General features: G+C 46.5%; 1 protein-coding gene across 5 annotated transcripts in view; it reads left to right on the top strand.

Annotated features, from left to right (window-relative positions):
* Positions 1 to 25,786, top strand: part of PHF12 (PHD finger protein 12) — a 169,103-nt gene that overhangs the window by 112,694 nt on the left and 30,623 nt on the right. For all 5 annotated transcript variants that reach the window (XM_033921692.1, XM_033921691.1, XM_033921690.1 and 2 more), the window contains 4 exons: positions 8,766 to 8,930; positions 10,016 to 10,171; positions 10,471 to 11,269; positions 12,891 to 13,019. In XM_033921692.1, the coding sequence (XP_033777583.1) occupies positions 8,766 to 8,930; positions 10,016 to 10,171; positions 10,471 to 11,269; positions 12,891 to 13,019 (1,249 nt within the window). The remainder of the gene's footprint in view (positions 1 to 8,765; positions 8,931 to 10,015; positions 10,172 to 10,470; positions 11,270 to 12,890; positions 13,020 to 25,786) is intronic.

Raw genomic sequence — 25,786 nt, 5'->3', positions numbered from 1 at the left:
AACCAAGATGCTCGAATCCATCATATCGACTCAACTCTCATCCTACCTAGAGAAATTCTCCATCCTCTTACCCTACCAACACGGCTTTCGTCCCAATTACAGCACCGAATCCCTACTGACCTCCCTAATCTCAAAGGTCCAACAACTTCACTCCCGCAACAAGTTCGCTGTCCTCTTGCAATTTGACCTCTCTGCCGCTTTCGACGTCGTTCATCACGACATTTTACTTTACCAACTCTCCGAAATTGGCATCACCTCCACTGTCCTTGAATGGTTCTCAAAATTCCTTCGTTCCCGCTCCTACATTGTCAACATGAATGGTACCTCTTCCTCCCCTTGGACACCAATCTGTGGAGTCCCGCAAGGTTCACCTCTTTCTCCTATCCTCTTCAACATTTATATGTCCTCCCTAAAACTCCTCCACCTATCCCCCCTTGAAACAATTTACACCTATGCTGATGACATCCTTGTCCTTCTCGAGACCGACTCGAACCTCACCGATCTCCCATCGAACATATCCTCCTGTATCTCAAGCCTCCAATCTTGGGCCCACTCCGTCCAAATGAAATTGAACGAATCCAAGACAAAACTACTTTGGCTCGGCCCAAAATTAGCTCAATTACCCCCCTCAATCCCACTGCCTTCTGGCTCCTCTCTGCAGCTTGAATTCTCCAGTAAGGTCCTGGGCGTCATCATTGATTCTACACTGTCCTTCAACGACCACCTCAACTCCCTGGTAAAAAAATGCTATTTCAGCCTTCACATGCTGAGGTCAGTAAGATCCTGTTTCCATCAAAATCATTTTGCAGTGCTCGTCCAATCCATCATCCTCTCCAGGCTGGACTATTGCAATTCCATCTTCTTATGCCTAACGAAGAAAAACCTCCACAGACTCCAGCGGATCCAAAATGCCGTGGCCAAGCTTATCTTTTCTAAAAGTAAATTCGATCACGTCACACCACTCCTTTCCAAGCTTCACTGGCTTCCAATAACTTCCAGAGTCCATTTCAAATGCATCAACCTAACCTTCAAGATCCTCCACGGCATCCTTCCTCCATTAATTCCTCTTTCCTGGAACTCCTCGAATCTTAGTACCCCCAGACCGTCCCAAAAATTGAAACTATCCTTCCCCTCACTAAAAGGCATTTCCCACCCAGGAAAACTGGGGACTTCCCTCCTCTTCAGATTCACAGAGCTCTGGAATAACCTCACCTCTCCCCTTCGGAACTTGAGTGCTCTCCAACCCTTCCGCAAACACCTGAAAACCTGGCTTTTCTCTAAAATCTAACTTCTCCCCTCTCTGACATCCTTGCTCTCTAACATTCTTCTCCCCTCCGATCTACATCTAACCCTTTCCCTGGAGTTTCTTTCTTATTACAACCCCTGTAAACTGTGCCGAGCTCCACGACCATGGAGATGGTGCGGTATAGAAACCTAAGGTTTAGTTTAGTTTAGTTTAGTTTAAGCTCAATTGGGGACAAATAATGAGAACAAGGAAAGTTCAAAGAACAAAGGTTCCTTGATTTCATTGCATTTTCCATTTTTCCTAACTGTACATGAATTAAGATATTATCCTTCACATTAGATGTTAAGACAGGACTGAATCACAGAAACAGATCTCAACCTTTTCTCCATTAACTGAGTTCCCTGTTCGTTCACCTTCTTTGTAGTATCAGTAGAAAATTGGCAAAGCTGTATGACTGTGGTCTGTAACGAGCTCTCAATTCTGTTAACCACTGTCCAAAGATCTTGTAATGCTATAACTTTATTACCCCCTTCTAGGGAGGTTGGAGAACACTGAGGCATTTGAACAGGAGTTAACACTGTATTAGATTTCTCAACCAACATTAAAGTTGAATCCAGTTCAATTAATTTAGGAGAAATTACTTCCACTCCAACTTCAAGTACAGTGGTACCTCGGTTTGCGAGTAACCCGGTTTGCGAGTGTTTTGCAAGACGAGCAAAACACTCAGCAAATTTTTGACTCATAAACCGAGCACTGCCCCGATCAACGAGCACTTACAGTCCAGGAAGCGCCGCTTCGGGAGATTCCTCTTCCATCTTCCGGCCAGCCTTCTACATTGGATGCCTTCCGCAGTTTGGAGGACCTCTGTCTGGGCCTGTGCGGCTGGGTGCTATCCCGCATGCATGTGATGTGCACAGCATCAATCATCGGCGTTGTGCATGTCGTGCGGGTGAGGCGGCGCTTGGCTGCGTGGGCTCGGGTGGGGGCTCTCCAGCATGTGGGGGGCATCCAACGTGGAGGGCTGGCCGGCGGATGGAGGAGGCATCCCTCTGAAGCGGCACTGTGGGGTTCTTCTTCAGATGACCGACGGAGGAGACGGCGCTGCAGCACCCGGCACCCGACAGGTATAGACCCCGGGTTCTAGAACGAATCGTTGCTGTTGCCACTATTTTCTATGGGGAACTTTGTTTTGATAAACGAGCATTTTGGATTACGAGCATGCTCCTGGAACGGATTATGCTCGTAATCCAAGGTACCACTGTATACTTAAAGCAGTTAGGGTAGAGGAGAAGGTTCGCCAGAGGAGAGCGAGGTAGAATGGGACTGGAGGTCGATCTTACCTTCCAGAGATGTTACCAAAGTGGGATTTAGCTTTTTAACATATTTATTAGCAATCTAGAGATGAGAATAACTAGTGAGAATTTAAATTTGCTAATGACACAAAATTGTTCAAAGCTGTTAAATCACAAGGATTGTGAAAAATTGCAAGAGGACCTTTGGAGACTAAGCATCAAAATGGCAGATGACATTTAATGTGAGCAAGTGCAAAATGATGCATGTGGGAAAGAGGAACCCGAACTACAGCTATGTGATGCAGGGTACCATGTTAGGAGTCACCACCCAGGAAAAGGATCTAATTGTCATCGTTGAGGATACGTTGAAACCCTCAGTTCAGTGTGCAGCAGTGGCTAAGAAAGCAAATAGAATATCATGAATTATGAGGAAAGGAATGGAAAACAAAGAACATAAGCATCGCCTCTGCTGAGTCAGACCGTAGGTCCATCGTGCCCAGCAGCCCGCTCCCGTGGCGGCCCTCCAGGTCAAAGACCTGTTAGTGATTATTTACATACAACATTTTGCCTTGTATAGTATCCCTCTAACCATACCCCTCAATTCCCCTTTCCTTCAGGAATTCGTCCAATCCCTTTTTGAACCCCAAAATCGTACTCTGCTCTACCACCTCCTCTGGAAGTGCGTTCCAGTGTCCACCACCCTCTGAATGAAGAAGAACTTCCTAGCATTTGTTCTGAATCTGTTTCCCTTCAATTTCATAACAACATAAGCATTGCCTCTGCCGGGTCAGACCAGGGGTCCATCGTGCCCGGCAGTCCGCTCCCGCGGCAGCCCTCTTGGTCCATGACCTGAAAGTGTTCCCTACCTAACCTAAAATGTCCATACCCTATTCGCTTAATGTCCTGTAAGGTAAACCTCTATCTGTACCCTGTTATCCCCTTCGCTTCCAGGAAGTCATCCAGTCCCTTTTTGAACCCCAGAATTGTACTCTGTCTTATCACCTCTCCGGGAAGCGCGTTCCAGGTGTCTACCACCCGCTGAGTGAAGAAGAACTTCCTTGCATTCGTTATGAATCTGTCTCCTCTCAGTTTTTCTGAATGACCTCTTGTTTTAGTTGTCCCTGCTAGTCTAAAGAATCTGCCCCTCTCCACCTTCTCTATGCCCTTCATGATTTTATAAGTCTGTATCATGTCCCCTCGCAGTCTCCGCTTTTCCAGGGTAAAGAGCCCCAGCCTGTCTAACCGTTCGGCATATGAAAGGTTCTCCATACCCTTTATCATCCTCGTTGCTCTCCTCTGGACCCTCTCGAGTATTGCCATGTCCTTCTTGAGGTATGGCGACCAGTATTGGACGCAGTATTCCAGAAGTGGGCGCACCATTGCTCGATACAGTGGCAGGATAACTTCCTTCGTTCTGGTAGTGATACCTTTTTTGATAATGCCCAACATTCTGCTCGCTGCCCTCTTGTTATTGTTACCCCCGCAAGTCTGAAGAATCTGTCCCTCTCTACCTTGTCTATACCCTTCATGATCTTGTAAGTTTTTATCATGTCCCCTCTAAGTCTCCGCTTTTCCAAGGAAAAAAGCCCCAGCCTCTCCGCATATGAAAGTTTTTCCATGCATTTTATCATTTTTGTTGCTCTTCTTTGAACCCTCTTGAGTATCACCATATCCTTCTTGAGGTAAGGTGACCAGTATTGAGCGCAGTACTCCAGGTGCGGGCGCACCATCGCCCGATACAGCGGCAGGATAACTTCTTTGGTTCTAGTAGTGATACCTTTTTTGATAATGCCCAACATTCTGTTCGCCTTCTTGGAGGCCGCTGCGCATTGTGCCGCCGGCTTCATTGTTTTATCCACCAAGACCCCCAAGTCCTGAGCTCTATCAGTGTTCTTGGGTGGATTCCGTCTGGGCCCGGAGACTTGTCAGATTTTAATCTATCTATCTGTTTGAGTACGTCTCCGAGGCTTACCTCCACTGACGATAACTTTTTTCCTTGATCCCCCTTGAATAATTTTTCCGGTTCCGGCATGTTTGAAGTGTCCTCTTTTGTGAAGACTGACGAGAAGAATGTGTTTAATCTGTCTGCCACCTCCGTTTCCTCCTTTACCACTCCCTTTCTGTCTCCCTCATCCAGGGGTCCCACCTCCTCCCTCGCCGGTTGTTTCCCTTTCACATATCGAAAGAATGGTTTAAAATTCCGTACCTCCTTGGCAAGTCTCTCTTCATACTCTTTTTTTGCTGTTCTGACCACGCGGTGGCATTCTTTTTGATGCTTCCTGTGCTCTTTCCAATTTTCCTCGTTTTATCCTTTTTCCACTTCCTGAAAGATGAATATGTGTTAATGCCCTTATATTGCTCTATGGTACGGCCGCACATTGAATATTATGTGCAATTCTGGTTGCCATATCTCAAAAAAAGATATAGCGGAATTAGAAAAGGTTCAGAGAAGGGTGGCGAAAATGTTGAAAGGGATAGGACAACTTCCTATGAGGAAAGGCTAAAGTGGCTAGGATTCTTCGCCTTGGAAAAGATATGATGTGATATGAATGAATGATGTGATATGAATGTGTCTATAAAATGCTGACTGGATTGGAACAGGTAGATTTGAATTGCTTGTTTACTCTTTTCAAAAATACTAGGACTAGGGGGCATGCGATGAAGCTACTAAACATTAGATTTTTCAAACCAGAGAAAATATTTCTTCACACAGCATGCAATTAAACTCTGGAATTTGTTGCCAGAGAATGTGGTGAAATCAGCTTAGGGCTTAAAACAGGTTTGGATAATTTCCTAAAAGAGTCAACAGACCATTATTGAGATGGCTTGGGTAAATACACTGCTTATTCCTATTATAAGCAGCATAAAATCTGTTTTACTACTTGGATCTAGCTAGGTACTTGGGTCCTGGGTTGGCCACTGTTGGAAACAGGGTACTGGGCCTGATGGACCTTCGGTCTGTCCAGTATGGCAGTTTTTATGTTCTTAAGTTCTATAGGGTGAATATAGCAGCACAGAAAGATGCTGCTTTTGGGTTCTTGATACCATGTGCAGGCTCATGACTGCTTAGGTACTTCCCTATAGTTCAGCATACCATCCCTATTTCACTGGTAAAAGAGATTAAGTTCTTACCTTGATAATATCTTTTCTAGTAGATAGGGATGGTATGCTGAACCCCCTGCCTAGCAATTAATCTGATGCGACTGCTTTCTGACTCAAGCTTAGTGGTCAGCTACACAGCTAAAATTTTTACAGTCATCAGACTATGGGATTATGAAGAGTCTGTATATAAATTAAAAGGGAGGAATGGTTGATCTCCATAAATGTTTAGGCTGCTATGTTCTTGTTTAACTTGGATTTTTTTTTCTTATGTTCTTTGTTCCTCTCAGAGGCTTGTTAATGTTTTCACTACCTTACTGTTTGTTCAATGATTGCTTTAAAATTCATCTGAATTCTCTTGGTGTCAGAGAATTCCCCATCGTACCCTTCCTTCTCCTGTCATCTTCTATAGGGCTGTTGTCAGCACCTCCTTCTCCTGTCTTCTTCTGTTTGACAGACACCGGTTAGAGAATTGTGCTTTTAGGTGAAGAACTGGCCCCTCCTTCACCTAAAAGGTCTTGTTTTGGGCATTTGGGACTTAGGCGATTTTTTGGTTGGGAATGTGTTCTAAACATACACATAGTGGCAGTCTGGGCGATTAAACTGCTGAACGTATAGGTGGTTAGGCCATTCTCAAAAAAAACACCACATTTTGGGGCGGGGGGATTGTTTTTTTTTTTTTTTTAAGAATGGACATTTCTCTGCTGCCTACTTTGTGTGCTAGGGCCTTAGGCCAAAAGGGGACTTAGATGTTGGTTTTCATTATGCCTCTCCACACATTTAAACCATCTTGGGGAAAATACTTGAAACTAGAGGGGCAACTGATTCAGAAGGAGGAAAAAGCCTCAGATCCCCATCTGCTGTCAGAGGTAATCTTGCATGCAGACTGGAAAGAGAACATCCCATTGGCTCAAAATAAAATCTTCTTTATGGCGCCTCTTATCTGAAATATACTCTTCACAGGTGTGCACTTTCATTCAAATGCTCATCTATACGCTACACTTTGATGGTTCAACGATGGCAAGTCAGCGTTTCGCTTAATGCTATGTCAGATAAGAACATAAGAACTGCCATTATCCGGATCAGACCTTCGGTCCATCAAGTCCGGCGATCCGCACACGCGGAGGCCCTGCCAGGTGTACACCTGGCGTAATTTATAGTCCACCATATCTTTATATGCCTCTCTTAAGGAGATATGCATCTAGTTTGCTCTTGAAGCCTAGGACGGTCGATTCCGCAATAATCTCCTCTGGGAGGGCATTCCAGGCGTCAACCACTCTCTGAGTGAAGCAGAACCTCCTGACATTAGTCCTGAACCTGTCCCCCCTTAGCTTCATTACATGTCCTCTAGTCCGTGTCAAATTGGACAATGTAAATAATCTTCTCTGCTCTATTTTGTCGATTCCTTTCAGTATTTTGAAGGTCTCGATCATATCCCCATGCAGTCTCCTTTTCTCAAGGGAGAACAATCCTAGTGTTATAAGTCTATCCTCGTATTCCAGTTTCTCCATACCCTTCACCAGTTTTGTTGCTCGTCTCTGCACCCTCTCCAGCAGTTTTATATCCTTCTTTAGGTAGGGAGACCAATGTTGGACGCAGTATTCCAAGTGTGGTCTGACCATTGCCCTATAAAGCGGCATTATAACTTTCTCCGATCTACTCGAGATTCTTTTCTTTATCATGCCCAACATTCTATTTGCCTTCTTTGCCGCTGCCGCGCATTGTGCCGACGGCTTCAGGGTCCTATCTATCAGTACACCCAGGTCCTTTTCTTGTTCACTCTTCCCCAGAGTTGCACCTGACATTGTATACTCGTATTCCTTATTCTTATTGCCTAAATGCATTACCTTGCATTTCTCCACATTGAACTTCATCTGCCATTTCTCCGCCCATGTTTCTAACCGACACAAGTCGCTCTGGAGTTCCTCTCTATCCTCCTGCGATATTAGGGCTCGATGTTCTATAGAAAAAGTGAAAAAAATCTTACATATAAACACTGGAATATAATTAAAGTTTAATTATGTCTATTCCCCGTTCAGGTACTAACTTAACATAAGAATAGCCTTACTGGGTCAGACCAAGCCTAGTAGCCCGTTCCCATGGTGGCCAATCCAGGTCATTAGTACCAGGCCAAAACCCAAGGAGTAGCAATATTCCATGCTACCGATCCAGGGCAAGCAGTGGCTACTTGGCTGCACATCCCTCTGTGCTCACTCTAGTGGCAAACATGACCATGCGACTGAGAAGCCTTGTTTTGAATTAGTGGATGATGTAATACTGAAGCCATCGGATATGTCTATACCTTACAGACCTTATAAGTTGCAATAAATGAACTGCTTGAGATTTTATTTACAACTCCCCATTCAGATGTATTCACTCATTTTTTTATGATTTCCAGATTTATAAATGTTAAAAAGCACTAATCCCAAAACAGATCCCTGTGGTACTCCACTGTTCACCTTCTTACGTTGAAAAAAATATCCATTTAACCCTATTTTCTCTCTCCCATCTAATTCCCAATCCACAGCAGGTCATTACCTCCTATCCCATAGCTTTTTAATTTCCTTGAGAGTCCCTCATGCAGGACTTTGTCAGAACCCTTCTGAAAATCCAGGCACATTAACTGGCTCACTTTTATCCACATACTCATCTATAGCTTAAAAAAAAAGTGTAGCAGATTAGTAAGACAAGACTTTCTCTTAGCTAAAAATGTTGTCTCCCATTAAACCATGTCTGTGTTCAGTTGTTTGTTCTTTATAAAAGTCCCTACCATTTTGCTTGCTTCACAGTGATATCAGGCTTACTGGATCACCACCGGAACCATTGTTAAAAATTGATGTGTTGGTCACTTTCCAGTCTTCGAGTACTGTAGACTATTTTAATGATAGGTTAAAGATTATTAACAGTAGATCTGCAGTTTCATTTTGAGTTCTTTCAGTACTCTGGGGTGTGCTGTCCAGTCCAGGTGACTTTCAGTTCTTTAACTTGTCAGTTTGGCCTATTACATATTCAGGTTCATTCTTCTGTGCCAAGGCAAAGATGTCTCTTTGTGTCCTTTCTGTGTTGTGGTAAAGCATTCAGCTTTTTCTGCCTGTGCCTCTGCTTTACATGTATTGTACTTCCTACAGCTTAACCAGAAGAACATGACCCTGAGCAACAGATGCCAGGTATTTGACCGGTTTCAAGACACCATATCACAGCATACGGTGAAGGTGGACTTCCTGAACAGAATCCACAAGAAACATCCTCCTAACCGCAGGGTCATCCAGCCTGTCAAGAGAAGAACTTTGAAGGTATGTATTAATTAAAGTAGCAAGCTGGATTAGAGTGCGAGTGGGAAACTAATACAAATTTTATCATCCTCCTAGTTCATTCAAGGACAGATTCTATCATGAGCTCATAATGCTACCGTGTTTCCCCGAAAATAAGACCTACCCCGAAAATAAGCCCTAGTTGTAGCAGCCACGCTTCCCCCTTCCCCCGCTGCACAGCCAAACCGCCGATGATCCTCCGTCCTTCCCTTCCAACCGATCCCCGCCGACCGTGACCATAAATACTTTGCTGCAGAGGAGCGTTGGGTCATGCAGCACTCACAGGCTGCTTCATGGCCTTCTCACTGGGGCCTTCTGTGTACTGATGATGTCATCAGTACAGAGACGGCCCCAGCGAGAAGGCTGCAAAGCAGCCTGTGAGTGCTGCATGGCCATACGCTCCTCTGCAGCAAGGTATTTATGGTCGCGGTCGGCAGGGATCGGTTGGAAGGGAAGGACGGAGGATCATCGGCGGTTTGGCTGTGCAGCGGGGGTAGGGGGAAGCGTGGCTGCTACAACTAGGGCTTATTTTAAGGGTAGGTCTTATTTTCGGGGAAACACGGTAGCATTATGAGCTCATGATTGAATCTGTCCTTGAATGAACGCGGTTGGGAGGGAAGGATGGAGGGTCATTGGCGGTTCGGGTGGTCAAGGGTCCTGCTGCACAAGGGATGGAGGGAGGGAAGTATGGAAGCTGGGCAAGGGTTCTGCTGCACAGGGAGATGGGAGAGATGGAGGGATAGAAAGATGCTGCAGAGGGAATGCACAAGGGGATGGGTGAGGGGAAGAAAGATGTTGCACATGTGGGGGAAAGCAAAGAGGAAGGGAGAGATGATCATGTACATGAAAAAAATAAGCCCTACCCCAAAATAAGACCTGGTGCCTTTTTTGGGCCCCAATGAATATAAGACACTGTCAAGGAAAAACGGTAGTACCTGAAACCTAGTACAGAGATGCAGCAATTAGATTTGATGCTAAGTTTCTAAGGTTGAACTTTGTATCCAGCTGCATGACAAACATTTGTTTTGTAGGCAGTTTCACATATCATTTTTATTACTCTGTCCCAGGTTCCTGATGCCATAAAGGCCCAGTACCAGTGTCCACCCTCATTGCTTGCTCCTGCAGGAATCCGTGATGGAGAACTGGTCTGTAATGGGACCTATGACTCGCAGAAGCACCTTTTAAACGCTGAGCACTTATCCAATGATTCAGAGCAACAAGAGGTATGTGCTGCTACCTGCTTCTTTCTCCCCTCGGTGGCTTCATCCTTCTGTTTTGCTGTTTTCTGTCCCCTGATTGTCCTGCTGCTCTCTACTTCTTGCTGCCAGCCTAGAGCCTCAATCTTCTTCATTTACAGGTGCTTAAGTGTTTCCATATGCCCTTAGTAATGCAGCTGGATGTTTTTCCTACATAGAGCCAAGGTTTCTAGAGTAATTGGGAGGAATTACCCCAATAAGTATTGTAGAGTTGGAGTTATTTATAAATCTCTGGATTCTACTGATTAACTATTTTCTCTCTGTAGTGGCTTCGCAGCGTGGTCGCCCTTCAGTGCAGTATACTGAAGCATTTATCTGCTAAGCAGATGCCGTTATGTGGGGACTCAGAGAAGGCTGATATTAAGCCTGTTATCACAGAAGATGGTTTCACCCCCAACTCTCTCCAAGCAATTGACAAGACTCTGGCTTCCTCCACACTTCCCACTAGCTGTTCCTCAGGGACATCATCCCAGAATTTCCCAAGTTCCCCTTCATCCCCTCAGTCTGTACTGCAGGAAGAAGGTCCCTACTTGGAAAACTTCAAGAAGATAGCACCTTGTGGGACCTCAAATGGTCCCATGGCTGCCGAAATAAAAGTGAATGGACCCCATTTATACACAGTTTCTCCAGAAACTTCCACTCAGTTGACTGAAGCCCAGAGGCTAATGGGACCAAGTACAACACTCTCCGTTCTTTCCCAGCAGCCTTCATGGCCCCAGCCTACCACACCAGCGGCAATCGTGCTCCCCAATCACACAGCAGGACCCTTTGTGAAGACTGAGAATGTGATGGGAGCTGCATCATGTGCACAAAGAAACTCTCTGCCAGGCTCTGGTCTACCTGCTCCTTCCCCAAGTTCTGGTACCAGCCTACAGACCACCAGCACTTTGCAGCGAAAAGGCATTGGTGTACAGACATTTCTTGGTCCACCCCTGCCAGTAATAGATTCACAGCCCATCGGGTCTCCATTAACAGGCACCAGGGCACTTACACCTCCACAGCCAGCCTGTGATAGCCTCTTGGCTTCTGTAGCAACTTCGCAGAGATTGCGTTCCACTGCTTCAGGTGAGTAAATTCCCAGGGTTAGCATCCAGCTTTCAGGGAGAGATTAATACTGAGGGAAAAAGTAGACATTTCTTCCTGCAAGCTGATGGTGGGTTGGAGTCAACTGGAAGGGGTCAAGTTCAGACCTGATATTGGTATATAAGGACAGCACTTATGAGAATAAGCACTGAGTAATCACATGCTGAAGTATTAGGGAATTAATTTCTTATGGTTTTGCAGCACCAGCCCAATTTATTAGTATCTAGCTGCAATTTAGCCAAGGCCCTTGCAACAGTAATACTGCATAGGATTATGTAAGATCATACCAATTGTATTAGTCATCTTTTAAAAGAACTGCATGGATTCAGACTCCTAAGCTCCTCCTATATTACTGTAGGTATGGATCACATGTGCCCATTTTCCTGAGATTGATTGTTTTTATAGTTTAAAGTAAATGTGTCAACCAGTTCACTATTATGGGAGGGTTTCACATGTTAACAATGTTTCTAGTGGAAAAATACTTGGAAGATAGCATCTTCTGCCTTCTTAAACCTGAAGTTAGAAATCTGTAAGGGAACATCTTATCTCCCACCATTACAGCAGAGCAGCTCAACCTGCCTACTAAATAAATACATTAAAAATAGGGGATGCAAATTTGGTTCACAGCTTACTTCAAAAGACTATGCAGAAAAGGAACTTTTTGAATAGAACATGTCCCATTATGGCTGTTGCAAAGCAAATACAGCAGTCCAGAGTAAGATCATACCAGCAGTCAAACATGGTGGTGAGAATGCTTTGCTGCCTCAAAACCTAGAAAATTTGACCTTATTTAAGGACCCATGAATTCTGCACGGAACTAGAAAAATTTTAAGAATTTACGGGCATCTGTCCATGAGCTGAAGCGTAATTGGGTTATTTAGTAAGACAATGATCAAAATAAAATCAAGTGTGTTTAAATGGCTGAGGAAAAACAACATTTTGGATTGGATTGAATTGGCTTGGTTTGAACCCTGTAGAGATTCCTTGGCAGGAGCTGAAATGAGCACTTTATGCACAAAAACCTACAAATCTGTAAGAATTAAAGCAGTTCTACAAAGAATAGTGGGCTAAGATTCCTAAACAGTAATGTGAAAGACATAGGAAGCATTTGATGGCCGTTATTACTAAAGGTGGTGCAATTGTTTAGTTTGAGCAGGTTGTGTGTGTGTTTAACATGGATGATATGGATGTTAGATAACTTCCTTAAAAGTATTCATTTATTCTTTTTGAAATTTAATAAAATATATTATAAAAAAAAAAGTATTTATTTAAAAACTATTGTGTGTTTATTCAAGTTCCCTTTGTCTAATACATTTTGTTTAAAGATTTAAAAAAAGCATTCAATGTAATGTATATGCAATAAAAGGGGGGAGGGGCTTTTTCACATCAGTGTAAACCCTGCATCTCGGGGATTTTGTGTATAAATTGAAGAATGCTAATCTGCACTTAAGCATGCAGATTGTAGAGGAGCTCATAGCTACTGTAGTCCCAGCCTTTTGTAGCAGGAAGTGCTGTAGGGAAAAGTACAAGAGCTCTGGGTGAAGAGAGATGGGGAGGAGTAAGATGGTGGTGGTTGTGTGACTGCTTTTGTTCATTCTTGTAGATGGAAAGCTCAGTCCCAGCACCTTATCTATAGGAAGCTCCATCATGGCTCCTTCATCTTTTCTCTCGAACCCTGCATTAATGGCAGAACTTACCAGTTCCCTCAGAGCATTAATGGCCGGCAGTGGAGGTAAGTGTTGGCCCTTCAGGTGTATACCTATGTTTTCTGTGGATGTTATATAAGTAGTACAGTAATTCTTTCTTAGAAATTTTTCCAGTACGAGGGGGTGCTGATAAGTCTTTGGCTTTTCCTATTTCACCTACTTTTAGACGAATAATATTTTCATCGCATCAAAGTTTTTCATATGTGTCTGACCTAAATTTCATAATTGTAGCCTGATTATTTGCATATCTGCAATGAGAGGGCATAGGATGACGTTAAGAGGTGATAGTCTCCGGAGTAATCTGAGGAAATACTTTTTTTGGAAAGGGTGGTAGATGCGTGGAATATTCTCCCGGAAGAGGTGGTAGGAACAGAGTCTGTCTGAATTCAAGAGGGCCTAGGATAGGCACTTGGGATCTCTCAGAGAGAGAAAGAGATAATGGTTACTGTGGATGGGCCATTTGGCCTTTATCTGCCGTCTTGTTTCTATGAAAATGGAAATTTCACTGCAAAAGAGTGCTGAGCGGCGATGAAATAACTTTTCCTAAAAGAGAGCTTGGCCAGACAAATTTATGATATATTAGGGGATAAATTCCCTTCCTACCTCATAGTCAAGAACTGGGTTGGTGTGCTTAGAACAGGACATTGGAGCACAGATGACAAAGAACGTTCTGGGAGACCAACTCAAAGTGACAATTCCAAAAAACATGGATACTATTCATTTCATTATCCTTGACAGTTGAAGAATATCCACTAAAAAGATAGAGACCCTGGAGATATCCTGAGAATGGGTAGGCTATATTATCCCAGGACAAGCAGGCAGATATTCTTGACTGATGGGTGACGGCACCGACGGAGCCCCGGTACGGACAATTTTAGAGTGATTGCACTCTAAGAACTTTGAAAGTTCTAGTAGGCCGCACCGCGCACGCACGAGTGCCTTCCCGCCCGACAGAGGCGCGCGGTCTCCAGTTTCTTAGTTTCCGCGGAGCTAAGAAGACGCGTGTTCCAACTGCTGTTGGAAAATTTTTTCAAATTTTTCTCGCCTTCCCGCTCGTGCGTTATTTTCTTGTCGTGATTTATTCACCTTATCGTTTATTTCTTTTATTTTAAAAAAAAGTCCATTTTTTTTTTTTACTTTTTTCCGGTCAGCCCCGGCGGGGCCTGTTGGCACCATCGAAGCCTCGGGCTTCGATTTTGCTACGGCCGTTTTTCCCTTCATGCCCCCTTCACCAGGTTTTAAGAAGTGTCAGCGGTGTGCACATCCTATTTCTCTTTCCGACCCACACAAGTGGTGCCTTCAGTGTCTGGGTCCGGACCATAGGGCAGAAACGTGCACCCGCTGCAGTTCTCTCCAAAAGAGAACTCTAAAGAATCGCCAAATTCAACAGCGAATTCTTTTCGGTGCCGCCATGGAAGTTCCCCCGGCATCGACACCGTCATCTTCCTCCAAATCGGCACCGGTGACTTCGACACCGCAAGATCCATCCTCGGTGTCGCACCCTGTAGGTAAGCCGGCTAAGAAGCCATCCCCTACTGTCCTTAGCCCGCCAGTCGAACAAGCAGTGAGCCAAGTCCTGCAGACTGCGCGCCGGCCTCGCAAACGCTCTGCTCCTACTGAAGTCACTGCCTCTTCATCGGCATCGACTTCGCCTGAGCGTCGAGCTGCACCGCAGGTACCGAGCAAGAAAAAAGCGGTACCGGTGCCATCGGGACCATCTCTGGATGAGAGAATAGCATCCATCCTTCAGGTCCAGCTTAAGGAGCAGTTACAACACTTGCTCCCGGCTCTGCTGACTCCGAGCCTTCCAGTGTCGGTACCTACTGAGCATTCGGTGCCGATCGTCGAACAGCCTGTTTTGTCAGCATCGACGTTGTCGGCACCGCAAAAATCTGTTTCTATGCCTGTTCTCTCGGCGGAACCGAAGTCTCTTCGACGCACTGCTTACTCGACTTCGGAGCCGGTGACACCCGTACTGCTGTACAGTCACCTGGTACGGTGTCCATGAGGTCTGGTAAATCGGTATGCAAAACCAAGCATACCGAACCTTCTACCCCACTTTCTCAGGGCCGTCTGTCATCGGTACGGGACCCTTATTTGTGGGATGATTCTGATGACCCCCTCGGTACCGAGGCAGATTATTCCTCGGAGGAGGATGTTACATCGGTGCTTTGAGTTCAATGATTTTTATTGAATATTTCAAGAAATATACAGAAAGCAGTTTAAACACACAAAATCTGACTAAGAACCAGTGGCATAAAATAAGACCATGTCTATAGTCATTAACATATAACCAGATTAATAAAAAAGTTCAAGGTATGTGCAACTGCTAGTAGAAGATATATGAAAAGCAGAAAAGCAAGGAGAGTGAATAAGAGAAAGGGAGATAGAGGGAGGGACAAAGAGAAAGCAAGAGATAGATAAGTAGAAAGAGAGGCTGAAGTGTCTATGGAGTAGAATGAACATATGAATCTAAGAATGACCAAGGTGATTTTTTCCGCACCATGTTCGTGGAGAGTCGAGAGATCATGTTTTTCTCATATGCATAAGATTCAAATTTGTGATACATGCTCAGGGAATTCCACCAAAAGGTGTAGTCGAGTAGTGAGGGTGATTTCCAATTTTTAAGAATATGCATAAGAGCTGTTACAAACATGGCATCAATTAGTTTAGGTGGACAGTTTGTTTGTGCAAAACAAGGATGCTGAGAACGAAGAATTACAATGTCCAAGGAAATCTCTTCTGAACATTTAGTTATAGATTTTATAGTGTCCCAAATATGAATCCAGAAGGAGTGAACCATAGTGCATTGAAAGAGCATATGATCAAGAGTCCCAGACTCTGTTAAACAGTTCCAGCAAGTAGAGTCTTGTTTTAGCTTCGCTTTCCACATGCGAAATGGGGTCCATACTGCATTCCACATAACGAAGAACATTGATTGCGAGACTCTGGAAGATAGAAGAGGGCGATTTGTGGAAGACCAGAAAAGTTCCCAATCTGTCAGTTAGCGCAGTCTGTAGACTCGAGTCCCAATGGTTCATTGACTGAGGTGAAAAGGTGAAAAAATGGTCCCTTAGAATATCATAGAAAAGAGATATCACTCTACCCTTCATTAAGGCCAGAGTAGACCAGTGACGAACAGTGTGAATAGAGGTCATAAAGTCAAGACACATATGTATTTTAGACAGTATTCCGGTAAGTATAAGCCATTGGGGATATATAGAGGGTGGAAGTGAATATGCAGAACAAAAAATGTCAAAAGGAACAAATGAGGTAGAGGAGACCAATTGATGAGCAAACTCGACCCCCGCCTGCTGCCACCTCTTCCATGAGAGGGATCTGCCTTTATTTTGAATTTTAGAGTTATTCCAAAGGGACTTGAATGGGCTTTCACTAATAGAAATCTCAGCCGTTGCATCTAGAAGATGAAAAGCGTGCTGCGTTGCACTCAGCAAAGAATACTTTCTCAAGTGTCTAGGTATTGACACCGTGAGGAAGCAGGAGATGTGCAATGGTGCACATAAAAAGCGTTTCATTTCGAACCATGTTGGTTGATCCTGAAGATTAGAATCAACTATCCAATGAGCTCCATATTTAGCTAGAGATGCGATATAGTAGTGATAAAAATCTGGTAGGTTTAATCCACCATTAATTTTAGAAGCCTTCAGTTTGGCGAGAGCAATACGGGGTTTTTTCTTGTTCCAGATAAATTCAGAGAGTTTCATATTAAGCCAGCGAAAAAAATGTTTTCTGGCATAAGAGAGGAAGCATGGAGAGGGTATAATTAATTTACATTAATTATACCCTCTCCATTTTAATGGAGTCATTTTAATGGAAGCTATTCTACCCCACCATGACAAATAAAGTGGTGACCAACGAGTTGTAGTGTTTGAGACTAATGTTTTGATTTTGGAAATGTTAAGGTCTTGGGCATGTGTTGGATCTTTATGAATTAGGACCCCCAAATATTTCACAGCTTTCTGTGACCATGAAAAAGGAAATTGAGCTAGATCTGAGGAGGAAATATGGTCATTAAGAGGAAAGATCTCTGATTTCTCCCAAATAACAGAATATCCAGATAGTTGAGAGTATTGAGAGATAGTGTTAATAAGATGGGGCAAAGAAACAAGAGGATCTCTAAGAAATAGAAGGACATCATCAGCATAGGCTGCTAATTTAATGTCTCGATTGGACGTGGGGATACCTTTAATTAGGGGACATTGCCGGATAGCTGATAGGAGAGGTTCCAGCGCTAAGTCGAATAATAATGGTGATAGAGGACAGCCCTGACGGGTGCCTCTATGAAGGGGGAATTTGTTGGAGAGAGAATTGTTAATCAAAATACGGGCTGTGGGTTGTCTATACAGTGTTTCTATCCAATTTGTGAAGAAGGGACCAAAATTGTACCATTTCAGTACTCGTAATAGGAATGGCCATTCCACACGGTCGAAGGCTTTTTCAGCATCAATGGCCAGACCAATCACAGGATCCGACAGTGTTTTGGCGTGGGCATTGATGTGGTGAAATAAGCGTAAATTATCTCCAATGTATCTTTGTTTGATGAAACCTGTTTGATCTTTATGTATAAGGGTTGGGATCACTGTGGTGAGTCTTAATGCTAGTAATTTTGCCATAATTTTATAGTCCAGATTAAGGAGAGAGATAGGACGAAAATTTTTAACCGAGATGTCGGACACCCTTTCCATCCCTCTAGAGTCTGACTCTAAAAAATCCAAAGCATTTCTTGATGCTTTGGATTTTGACCAGCCTCCGAAAGAATTTTTAAAGTTACCCCTCCATGACATCTTGAGGGAAACTTTTTACAAAAATTTAGAAACTCCTCTCACCGTTCCAGGAGCCCCTAGGAAGCTGGAATCGCTTTACAAGGTGATTCCTATTCCAGGGTTTGACAAACCCCAGCTACCCCATGAATCTCTGCTGGTAGAGTCCACCCTCAAAAAATCGGCAGGCTCTAGGGTATATGCCTCTGTCCCTCCTGGCAGAGAGGGCAAGGCCATGGATAAATTTAGTAAAAGACTTTACCAAAATGCAATGCTGGCCAACCGTTCAGGTAACTATGCGTTTCACTTCTCTTTTTACCTGAAACATTTGATTCAGCAAGTCTCTTCTTTTCAAAAGTATCTTCCTGACCGTAAGCTTCCTGCAATCCAACAATGCACTTCCAGTCTCCTACAACTCAGGAAGTTCATGGTCCGGTCCATCTATGATACTTTTGAACTCACATCCCGAGCCACGGCTATGTCTGTAGCGATGAGATGATTGGCATGGCTCCGAGTCTCCGACCTTGATGTGAACCACCAGGACCGCCTTGCCAATGCTCCCTGCCTGGGTGATGAGCTCTTTGGAGAATCTATGGATACCACCACTCAAAAGCTCTCTGCCCATGAGACGAGGTGGGATACTTTGCTGAAAAATAAAAAGAAGCCTCCTCCTCCTCGTCCATTTAGACAGCAGCCATCATATCAGAGGCGGTTTTCTGCTCGGCCAGTTCAGCCTCAACCTCCACAACCTTGGAGGCAGCGGCAACAGCACCAACAAGCACGTCAGCAACAGCCGCCTACCATAAAGCCTGTCACTCAGACTAAGCCGACTCAGTTCACACTTTTACATCACATTATTGTCTGGATGCATTCTCCAGACGGGATGGACACTTCGGCCAATCTGTTTTACAAAATTTATTTTCCTAATGGCCAACCTTCCCTCCATCCCTCTTTTTGTTAGCTTGGAGGTCACCCATCAGTCAAGAATATGCTGCCTGCTTGTCCTGGGATAAAGCACAGTTACTTACCGTAACAGGTGTTATCCAGGGACAGCAGGCAGATATTCTTGCGTCCCTCCCACCTCCCCGGGTTGGCTTCTTAGCTGGCTTATCCTAACTGGAGACCGCGCGCCTCTGTCAGGCGGGAAGGCACTCGCGCGTGCGCGGTGCGGCCTACTAGAACTTTCAAAGTTCTTAGAGTGCAATCACTCTAAAATTGTCCGTACCGGGGCTCCGTCGGTGCCGTCACCCATCAGTCAAGAATATCTGCCTGCTGTCCCTGGATAACACCTGTTACGGTAAGTAACTGTGCTTTATTCACATGTCAGCCAAATGGGTTCCCGAATGTTTTTGTGCTGATCAAATGCATGATCATGTAGTTGCCTCACAATCCATTTTCTGTTACATAAACATAGGAGTCTGTACTCCTAGGTGAATATCCCCTGGTTGCAAACTGTTGCAGAAGGATGTCAGTCACATTTTTCAGCTCCTCCTCCTTCACCAGTGGAGTAAAGTGCCCTTCAGTTTTTCCTTCTAAAAGTGAATTGAGAAGATGTGTTCTGATCTGCTCTATTCGTTTTTTTTATTTTGGGGTATTTTTTTTATCGGTTTTGGGAGACTCCGGTGCTGAAAGGTGCCCAATTTGGGGCAGCTCTGCCTGGGAGAGGGTGCAGATTCCACATGGGCAGTCTGCTGCCTGCAAGGCAACCCACAGATGTACCTTTTGAGCTAAGCTGCTTGGTACAATTTAGAAGCTCAGGGACTGCTCATCTTCAGATTTATGAGAGACTTGAGCACCGGCTGTGGGGCCTCTATGTGAGTTCCTTTGGGCTTCAAGGAGCCAGCTGCATTTTTCACTCCCCCTGTTTGTAGCACTAGGATCTTGGCGGGTTGAGGTCTCGGTTGGGTCCAGTTTGAAGATCTCCAGTTTTGGATCCATTTTGGAAAGGATTTGAGGCAGAAAATCAGGCTGCAGGAAAACTGGCAAAGGCAGACATCATCACAGCATAGTGAGCACAGCTCATTATTCCATTTGGGAAAATTGGGTGAGGGGGGTCCAAAAATTTGATTTTTGAAGATTTCTGAGGTCAGAGTTATTTTCCCTGATATTTTAAACCTCAGGGGTGCCCCCAAGGGCCACTTTTGGTGTGAATTCGCTGGTGAGGGCCATCTTGGATGTTAAACTTTTTTTTTTTTTTTTTTTCTAAAGACTCCATCTGCCTCAGAACCCTTCAATTTGGTTCAATTAATTGGGATGGACTCTTCAGGCTGTTTTTTACCCCCATATCATGCCAGTTTTGTGCTGTTTGGCCAAGGAGCATCTTTGTACCATTGGCCACGGGGCATTTGAGGAAAGGACAGGAGCCTCGGGCTTAGCCTCCTCCGAGTCCTCTAAGTTTCAAAGTTTATTTAAAATTTGATATCCTGCAACACGGTTACAACTAACTAAGCAATTTGCAATCTAAAAATTGTTCAGCACAAAAACAGTGCATTAAAACTTTACATGAAAGTGGAGGACCCTGAACTACATTTTTATGATAGAAAAAAAGAGGGGAAAGGATACACATAAGGGACAGCTACATGTCTTCCAGGAGTTTACACATCATCTGTAAATAATCTAATAATCAGCCATAGGCATCATTAAAAAGAAGTCTTCAAATCTATCTTAAATCTATCTAAAGATGATTGAAGTCTAATAGACAGAGGAAGCGAATTCCATAATGAAGGACCTTGTACTGAGATAATTGGTTATCAAACGTGTTTGTGAATAATTCTATATGATGGGATATGCAGCTGATTTTGATTCATTGATATAAGAGATCTTGCTGGAACATATGGAATTCTGTTACCTCCCTTCTGGATTCTGAACTCATGATAATTTATCTCTACCAGCGAACCGGGTCTTGCAGAAAAACACAAATTTCTCTCTGCACTGCTCCTCCTACTTAGCCGAGGAACACAGAGCCCCCTGTTGTTTTTTTTCTGCAAGCAAACTGTTTAGAAGTCTTTCTGATTGCTTTTTTTTCTGAACTTTAAAGACCAGAAGTAGTATCTTCCAGTGTAAGTACCGTATTTTCACGCAAATAACGCGCACCCGTATAAAACGCGCGCACGGGTATAGCGCGCAGAAAGCACGATGATATGTACAAAAACTTTGGTATACCGCGCTCATGGGTATACCGCGCATGCTGCCCGACGCTCCTTTCGCCCGCCCTGACTTTCCGTGCGCTGTCCCGACTCTCCGTTCACCCCCCCTGACTTCCGTGCACTGTCCCCCCTTGAAGGTCTGTCCCCATCCTGAAAGCCTGATGCCCCCCCCGACGTCCGATACATCCCTCCCCCCGAAGGACCGCCGACTCCCCAACAATATCGGGCCAGGAGGGAGCCCAAATCCTCCTGGCCACGGCGACCCCCTAACCCCACCCCGCACTACATTACGGGCAGGAGGGATCCCAGGCCCTCCTGCCCTCAACGCAAACCCCCCTCCCCCCAACGACCGCCCCCCCCCCCAAGAACCTACGACCGCCCCCCCAGCCGACCCGCGACCCCCCTGGCGACCCCCACGACCCCCCCACCCCCCTTCCCCGTACCTTTGGTAGTTGGGCCAGAAGGGAGCCCAAACCCTCCTGGCCACGGCGACCCCCCTAACCCCACCCCGCACTACATTACGGGCAGGAGGGATCCCAGGCCCTCCTGCCCTCGACGCAAACCCCCCTCCCCCCCAACGACCGCCCCCCCCCAAGAACCTCCGACCGCCCCCCCAGCCGACCCGCAACCCCCCTGGCGACCCCCACGACCCCCCACCCCCCTTCCCCGTACCTTTGGTAGTTGGCCGGACAGACGGGAGCCAAACCCGCCTGTCCGGCAGGCAGCCAACGAAGGAATGAGGCCGGATTGGCCCATCCATCCTAAAGCTCCGCCTACTGGTGGGGCCTAAGGCGCGTGGGCCAATCAGAATAGGCCCTGGAGCCTTAGGTCCCACCTGGGGGCGCGGCCTGAGGCACATGGTCGGGTTGGGCCCATGTGCCTCAGGCCGCGCCCCCAGGTGGGACCTAAGGCTCCAGGGCCTATTCTGATTGGCCCATGCGCCTTAGGCCCCACCAGTAGGCGGAGCTTTAGGATGGATGGGCCAATCCAGCCTCATTCCTTCGTTGGCTGCCTGCCGGACAGGCGGGTTTGGCTCCCGTCTGTCCGGCCAACTACCAAAGGTACGGGGAAGGGGGGTGGGGGGTCGTGGGGGTCGCCAGGGGGATCGCGAGTCGGCTGGGGGGGCGGTCGGAGGTTCTTGGGGGGGGCGGTCGTTGGGGGGGAGGGGGGTTTGCGTCAAGGGCAGGAGGGCCTGGGATCCCTCCTGCCCGTAATGTAGTGCGGGGTGGGGTTAGGGGGTCGCCGTGGCCAGGAGGGTTTGGGCTCCCTTCTGGCCCAACTACCAAAGGTACGGGGAAGGGGGGTGGGGGGGTTGTGGGGGTCGCCAGGGGGGTCGCGGGTCGGCTGGGGGGGCGGTCGGAGGTTCTTGGGGGGGGGGCGGTCTTTGGAGGGAGGGGGGTTTGCGTCGAGGGCAGGAGGGCCTGGGATCCTTCCTGCCCGTAATGTAGTGCGGGGTGGGGTTAGGGGGTCGCCGTGGCCAGGAGGGTTTGGGCTCCCTTCTGGCCCAACTACCAAAGGTACGGGGAAGGGGGGGGGGGGGGTCGTGGGGGTCGCCAGGGGGGTCGCGGGTCGGCTGGGGGGGCGGTCGGAGGTTCTTGGGGGGGGCGGTCGTTGGAGGGAGGGGGGTTTGCGTCGAGGGCAGGAGGGCCTGGGATCCCTCCTGCCCGTAATGTAGTGCGGGGTGGGGTTAGGGGGTCGCCGTGGCCAGGAGGGTTTGGGCTCCCTTCTGGCCCAACTACCAAAGGTACGGGGAAGGGGGGTGGGGGGGTCATGGGGGTCGCCAGGGGGGTCGCGGGTCGGCTGGGGGGGGCGGTCGGAGGTTCTTGGGGGGGGGGCGGTCTTTGGAGGGAGGGGGGTTTGCGTCGAGGGCAGGAGGGCCTGGGATCCCTCCTGCCCGTAATGTAGTGCGGGGTGGGGTTAGGGGGTCGCCGTGGCCAGGAGGGTTTGGGCTCCCTTCTGGCCCAACTACCAAAGGTACAGGGAAGGGGGGTGGGGGTGTCGTGGGGGTCGCCAGGGGGGTCGCGGGTCGGCTGGGGGGGCGGTCGGAGGTTCTTGGGGGGGGCGGTCGTTGGAGGGAGGGGGGTTTGCGTCGAGGGCAGGAGGGCCTGGGATCCCTCCTGCCCGTAATGTAGTACGGGGTGGGGTTAGGGGGTCGCCGTGGCCAGGAGGGTTTGGGCTCCCTTCTGGCCCGATATTGTCGGGAAGTCGGCGGTCCTTCGGGGTGGGGGTGCGAGTGGTCCTGCCGGGGGGGGGGATGTATCGGACGTCGGGGAGTCGGCCGGGCAAGAGGGCTTGGGCTCCCTCTTGCTCCGATCGTGGATGCGGGTGCGGGTGGGAGCGCGTGCGAGCGGTCGTTCGGGGTGGGGGTGCGAGCGGTCCTGCTGGGGGGGTGAATCGGGCGTCGGGCGGGGTGGGAACTATGTTTTAAAACTTTTGTATACCGCGCTCACGCATATAACGCGCGAGGGGTATGCGCGGTAGGTAAAAACGCGTATAACACGCGCGTTATATGCGTGAAAATACGGTAATTCTATGTGAAAGAGGAAGTAGAGAGTTGCGTGGGGACAGAAATCGAATCCGTCCCCACCCATCCCCCAAAATTTCAAAAGTAGTTATTTCATTTAATTATGCTACTTTATTAAAGGCTCTGGTAGAGACACATTTAAAATAAGCGAAGACACTTTATTAATTTGGAAGAAAAAATACTTTGTAAACGGGTCTCTGCCAGAGCTTCTAATATAAATATAAAAACTTCAGCTGATGAGGACCCTCAAGCTGTTAGCTGAGGACTTTCTCTGAAAGTGGCCAAGGGTCTCATTTGCCAAGCTTGGCAGGCAGAAGCAGTATCCCTGAGTCACAGATGCTAGCACCTCAGTGGCTCAGGGATGCTGCCAGCGACTTCCACGCTTGGTGGACAGGAGTTCTGGTCACCTTTTTGGAGGAGGTCCTCAGCAGGCAGTGTTTCGGGATCCCCACTAGCTACATCAAGGGTCAGCAAATAACTTCAACACTGGAGAAATGAAAAGGAAATGCATTTCCTTTTCTGTTGAACACAATATAAAGACATCTGCTATATTCATTTCCCAAAGCTAACATATTTCAGTCAATAAATTCCTTTTTTTACCTTTGTTGTCTGGAGATTTATTTTTCCATCAAGTTGGTTCATTTCTCTTTTTTTCCACTTTCATGTCTGCTGCAAATTCTTCTTCAAGTGGCTACTATCCATTGGCTCCTTTTACTATGTCCAGAATTTCTCTCTTCCCTTCCTCCCATCCTCACTCCCTTCTATCCTGGATCATTCTCCCTCTTTTTCCGCTCCCCCATCCGGTGCAGCATTTCTTCCTCTCTCCTTCACCACCATTTGCAACATGTCACTCTCTCTCACTGTCCACCATCTCTTTCTCTCATTTCCTTCCCTTGCTGCAAAGGGAGTGGGGAAAGAGAGAGAGAAGGATCCCAGGCATCTCCCATATCCCCTCTACTACCACATCCAACATTTCTTTCTCTCTCATCTCCCAAACTTTGTGCAGCATCTTTTGTCCCTTCCCAATGCCCAACATTTCTCCTTCTATCATCCCTCTCCAACACCATGCCACATCTCTCTCATTCCCTCCACCACCATGTCCAACATTCCTCCCTCTTGCATTCCTTTCAGTCTGTCCCACTGTTCCCTCTCCACCACCATGTCCAACATTCCTCCCTCTTGCATACTACGTCCTAAGTTTGTGCCCGCTTCCTGTCTCCCTTCTGTGGCTCAAATACTTGTGCCCTCCTCCCGCAAGTGTGTATCAGACAGAGCCTCCAGGTGGGCTGCCTCCTTCCTGCCTTACTCGCTTCTTTGCAAGGCTGCAGGCGGTGGTTCCTGCACATGGCTGACCCAGAAGTCTTCCCTCTGGCATCATCTCTGACGTCTGAGGGAAATCTTCCAGGTCTGCTGCGGGCAGCATACAGGGAGCGTTGTGTGTGCCTTTGTGGAGGGGCGGGTATGGCTGGAGGGCAGGAAGGAGCCCTTTGGAGAGCCTCCATCCTCACGGAATCCCCACAACATGGGGGGAGGGGAAGCCAATGTTCTTTTTTCAGCAAAGGAGTTAAATGATCATATCTTTGAGCATTATGAATCGGACATACAGCAGTATTCTGTATAAATTGTAGTCTTTGTAAATCTTTTTGTGGAAGACCAACATAAAGTGAATTACAATAATCTATTTGCTAATGAATGAATAAGGAGAGCTAGAGCAGATGGAAAAAAAAAAAGATCAAATAGATCTGATAATTCGCAACTTGTAAAAAGAACATTTAACTACTTGAGCAATTTGTTGTTTATATCTAAGTTGTGAATCTAAAATGACTCCCAAAACACAGATGGTATTTGCTCTGGAAATTTTACCATTTTGTAATAAAAATGGTGACGATATAAATCATTTTTAATTTGTGAAATGTAAGACAATCTGTTATTGGTTTCAAATTATCATTAATTTTGGTAATTCCTCAATACTATAAGATTCAAAGTATAGAGAATCTGAATATCTTCAGTGTAGACAAAAATGGTAAAGTCCAATGTTTGTCCAAAAAGGAGTACCTAAATGGGCCACCGCGTGTGCGAATCACCGGACTAGATGTACCTCGGTCTGATCCGGTGAGGGCGTTTCTTATGTTCTTATGTTGTCCTAAGTTAAGAGCGGTCAAAGAAGAAGATTAAAAAGAGGAGATAGTATAGAACCTTATTTGTTTAATGTAATGCTTTCAAGTTGGGGGCAGGGAGGAGTAGCATGGGGCAGAAGAATACATGGGAATGAGTACTTGCCATAAGTTGTAGGCAGGAGGGATAGGAATGATTTGTATTTTGCCTTGGGAAGAAGACAAGGG

This window comes from Geotrypetes seraphini, chromosome 15 (assembly GCF_902459505.1).
Source record: "Geotrypetes seraphini chromosome 15, aGeoSer1.1, whole genome shotgun sequence".
Taxonomy (NCBI): domain Eukaryota; kingdom Metazoa; phylum Chordata; class Amphibia; order Gymnophiona; family Dermophiidae; genus Geotrypetes; species Geotrypetes seraphini.
The sequence above is the reverse complement of the archived record's forward strand: the minus strand, read 5'-3'. Positions and strand labels throughout refer to the sequence as shown.